Genomic DNA, 4365 nt, shown 5'->3' with positions numbered 1-4365 from the left:
AGATGACCTGATTACCCTCCTTGCTCTTCTGATTCTAGAAAAACAGAAAATGGTGAAAACCATGAGATCAGTGTGGAAAATTACAAGGAGCAGTGGAGCAGTGGTTTATCTCAGAAGTGGGGTACATTCCATAGGAGCACGAAGAGTGCCCAGGGAAAGGACACGGGAAATCCCACTGTGGGCACCTTCCACAGCCACTTCAAGGAGCAACCCCACCGTGGCCTCTTCCAGAGCCACCTTTATGGAAGGTGCATGCATCCTGCTGGAAACTTGCAGGAAACGTGCAGGGCTGGGTTGGGGCACCCATCCCAGAAGAGGGGTTGGATTACTTTCTCCCATGTGTTAATCTGGGTTGAAGGGGTCAGGACATGGAGCAACACCCGCAGACATTGCCAACACTCTGCTGGTAAAGGCACCCATCAAATGAATCTGACATTTTTGTTAGCTTCCAGGGCTGGTCTGTGGATGCAGCATGCAGGCCTGGCATGCTTGGCATGTACAGCAGTGCCACCACAGAAGCAACTTCCTGTGGGAGTGGGTGTCCCTGGGATGCTTACCTAATTGGGCAAAGGGATTTGGGCCACCCTAATTTTGGGAGTGAGGTGAGCCTCTTGACCAGGAGACCATGGTGGGCCATGTCTGATTGTGGCCCACCAAGGCCAGCTTGGTCTGAGAGGTCACTGGGGACCTAGAATCTGACACGGGGGTGGGGGATACCCAGTTCCTGACCTGCTAGTGGGGGATTTACAGTGCCTGACACGGAGTCAGGGGGTACAGAGTGCCTGACATGGTGGTGAGGGGTTACAGCCGTCCATGTCCCCGCCCAGGGGGGCCCCTCCCGCCCCGGGGTGGGGGTGTCAGTGGCCACAGACAGGGGAAGGGGCCTGCCAGAGCATTTACATCCTTGTAGAGGGGCTGCTCCTCCGGTGTCGGGTGATGTGCTGGGCTGCTGCCGCCGCTGCCCGCCCGCGGGGCCCCGGCAGGCGGCTGCGGTGGGGCTTGACCATCCCCCGGCTTCTCCTCGACGGGCGGACGGGGGAAGGGGCCGGCGGCGGGGCGCTCCCGGCCGCCCTTCTCCGGCAGCCCCCGGGCAGGTGGAAAGCGGCCGCCGGCCGCCAAGGGGTCTCCGCCGCGGGGCTCTTCCTCGCCCTCCTCCTCCTCTTCCTCTTCCTCCTCCTCGGGGGGCTTGTGCCCCTCGACGTCCACCTCGGGCTCGTCTTCCTCCTCCTCGTCCTCCTCCTCCTCGCTGCTCTCTTCGCTGGCGAAGCTGCAGCTAGTGCCTCCAGGGGAAAGAAGGCGGTGCGCAGCGTGCGGAGGATGCGGGTGCCTCTCGCACCCCGCATCTTCGGGGGCCGGCGGTGGCGGCGGCGGCAGCAGCAGCTGCAGCGGCGAGGCGGAACGCGGGGGGCCGCCGCCGCCGTGCAGCTTGGCCAGGCTCTCCGAGTCCTCCTTGCCGCCCACCGGGCGGAAGGCGCTGGAGTGGTGGTACCCTCCGCCCGCCTTGCGCCCGCCCGCCGCCTCCAGCAGGTGCGGGTGGTGCGGGGGGACCCGCCCGCCCCCGCCGCCGCTGCCCCCGTCGGAAGCGGCGGGCGAGGCGGGCTCGGCGCTGCCACCGGGGGGCGACTCGAACAGCGGGTCCCGGGCGGCGGCGGCGGCGGCGGCGGCGGGCGCGGACGGGGGCGCGGCGGCGGGCGGTGTCCCCAGCCCCGCCGGCCCCGTTCCCAGCCCCGCCGGCCCCGCCTCGCCGCCGGGCTCCGACAGGTCCAGGAAAGCCTGGCGCAGCAGGCCCGCCCCGTCCCCCCCCAGCGAGCATCCCAGGGCGCCGGGGGGCTGCGGAGGCGGCTGCAGGTAGGTGGGTACCGGCAGCCCGCCCGGGGTGCGCGGCGGCCAAAACATGCAGAAGGGCGGGTAGAAGGCGGCGTCCTTCCTGCCCGGCCAGAAGAGCCCCGAGAGCCCGCCGCCCGCCGCCGCCGCCCCGCCGGCCTTGTGCGCGGCCGCCCCGGCGAGGGCGTCGCCGCCGCCGCCCTCCTCCTTCTTGTGGCAGAGCCCGAAGGCGGCGGCGGGGAAGCCGTAGGGGTGCGGGAAGAGCCCGCCGCAGCCGGGGAACTTCTGGAGCATGCCGCCGAAGGAGCCCTTGCTGGGCACCGGGATGACGGGGTAGCTCCGCGGGCTTTTGCCGCCGTGCGCCGCCGCCACCGCCTCCTGCAGCTCCTCGTCCTCCTCGAAGCGCGGCCGCTTCTGGTGCAGGTCGGGCGGGGCGGCCAGGAGGTGCGGGCTCAGCAGTCCGCCGCCCACCACCGCCGCCGCCTTCACCGAGCCCAGCGGATGGCAGGCGGCGGGGGCGGCGGCGGCAGGGGCCGGCGGGGCGGGCGGCAGGGCGCGCTTGCGGCTGCCGCCGTTGAACATGGCCTTGACATCCTCCCAGGCGTGCGACAGCTCCTCCGTGGCCGTCTTGTCGCTCAGCTTGAGGTGGCGGCGCCAGGAGTTGAAGTTGGCGGCGTCGGGCTGGGTGTATTTGGCGTCGGGGGTGCGGTGGGAGTGGAAGATGAACTTGTTGGGCGAGAAGTACATGCTGCAGTAGCTGCACTTGATGCACTTGGCCCGGGAGCTGTTGTAGCGGGCCGGGATGAAGCTCCCGCGGCATCCCCAGGCGCACTCGTGGGATACGTCGAAGGCGAAGTTATCCGGCAATTTGGGGGGCCGGTTCTCCCCCAAGAAGGACTTGCAGAGCCGCTCCGCCTCCCTCTTGGTGATCATGCCGCAGCGGCGGGAGGAGATGGGCATGGCCCCGGCCCGCCGCAGGATCTCCAGCTGCACCGGCGTGCACTGCACGCAGGTGATGCCCAGGGCCACGCGGCGGTTGTGGATCTCATTGTAGCTGTAGTTCTTGAGCAGCGTGTTGGAGATCTGCGCCAGGCACAGCCGCTCCTGCCCGTCGATGACCAGGGAGACGATCGGGATGCCGTAGAGGATCACCTGCCCCACCTGGTTGGGCTTCATGGCGGCGTGGCCGGCCCTCGGCTGGTTCATGGGGTCCGGCGGGTACGCGCTGGACGGCGACGGCAGCAAGATATCGGTGGGGCCGGGCAGCGGGCTGGTCGCCATCGTCTCAGCGCCGGGGGGGCTGCTCTGCTCTAGCTGCGGGAGGGGAGGGGGACAGAGACACAGCGCCGTCAGCCGAGCACTCCCAGGGGTGGGGGCTCCCCGCCGCACGCACTGCCCCGTCCTGCCCCCGCTCCTCCGGTCTGCCGGCGTGGGGAGGCGCTACCCGTGGGGAGGTTTGCTCAACGACCCCGACTCCCCCAAATCTCCTCCGTCCCCGCCGGGGGTGTCCCCGGAGCTGTCCTTCCCCGCGCTTCCCGGCTCTCCGACGCGCGCATCCCACCGCGGGTGTGGAGATGACGGTACATGGGCGAACCGTCCACGCTTGGAAGAATCCCATACCCACGGGCGCTTCCACCCCAAACACGCAGCAGAGACGCGTGTCCGTCTCCCCGTCCTGGAAACCCGCCGCCACCCGGGAGGACTCCCCGCGGAGCCTCCGCGGGCACACGGCGACCGAGGTGGGGTCCCCTCTCCTCACGCCCCGGGATGGGGAAAGCACGGCAGAGAGGAACGGAAAAAACCCCAAAGTTTCCGTGCTCCCCGCCGCTGCCCGGGCATCCTCCCTCCCCGCCCGTTACCTCCGCGGCCGCCTTCCAGCAGTGCCGCCGCCGGACCTTCCTCCTCCTCCTCCTCCTCCTCCTCGTCCTCCCGCAGCCGCCGGGAGGGAGGGAAGCGCATCCCCGCTCCCGCCGCCGCGGAGCCGCGCGGCCGGACAGAGCCCCCCGCCCCCGGTGCGGCGGCCCCCGCGGGCGCGCTGACGTCAGCGGCCCGGGGGGGCGGACGGGGCCGGACCCACCGCACGGCCCCCCCCGGACGGTGGGTGGTGAGCGGGGCTGGGGGCGGCTCCCCCATCCCTCTCGTCCTCCCCTCTCTCCCTCCCCGCACCGGGAGGGGATGCGGGCGCCCCGTCGGTGCCCGGCCTCCCGCCGCCGCCCCCCGAGCGCTGCCCCGCTCCGCGCACGGTTTCCCGGCAAGAGGCCGGAACGGTGGAAGGTGGAAGGCGCTTTGGCTTTTTTTTATTATTATTATTTTATTTTTAATTTTTTTTTTTGCCTTTTTTCGCCTTTCCCTCCTCCCTCCGCCCCTTCACGGTCTGAGACAAATCGCTTCCAAGAAACTGAATATTCTCCTTATGTATCCCGCGTCTTTTCAGAAACGGTATTTTTTTAAGAGATCGGGAGAAATTACAGGGTAGGGGAGGAGAAAGGGAGAAAAAGTTGATTACTCGCCACAACCGTGTCCTCACGAGCACGGACATCT

General features: G+C 68.7%; 1 protein-coding gene across 1 annotated transcript in view; it reads right to left on the bottom strand.

The window, feature by feature from the left end:
* Nucleotides 1-3105, bottom strand: part of SKOR2 (SKI family transcriptional corepressor 2) — a 26646-nt gene extending 23541 nt beyond the window's left edge. The window contains exons 1-3 of the mRNA XM_015652340.1: nt 1732-3105; nt 901-1599; nt 1-34 (exon numbers count right to left, since the gene is read on the bottom strand). The exon at nt 1-34 is cut by the window's left edge and continues 27 nt beyond it. Of these exons, the coding sequence (XP_015507826.1) occupies nt 1-34; nt 901-1599; nt 1732-3105 (2107 nt within the window). The remainder of the gene's footprint in view (nt 35-900; nt 1600-1731) is intronic.
* Nucleotides 3106-4365: the final 1260 nt, after the last annotated feature.

Source organism: Parus major, chromosome Z (genome assembly GCF_001522545.3).
Source record: "Parus major isolate Abel chromosome Z, Parus_major1.1, whole genome shotgun sequence".
Lineage (NCBI taxonomy): Eukaryota > Metazoa > Chordata > Aves > Passeriformes > Paridae > Parus > Parus major.
The sequence above is the reverse complement of the archived record's forward strand: the minus strand, read 5'-3'. Positions and strand labels throughout refer to the sequence as shown.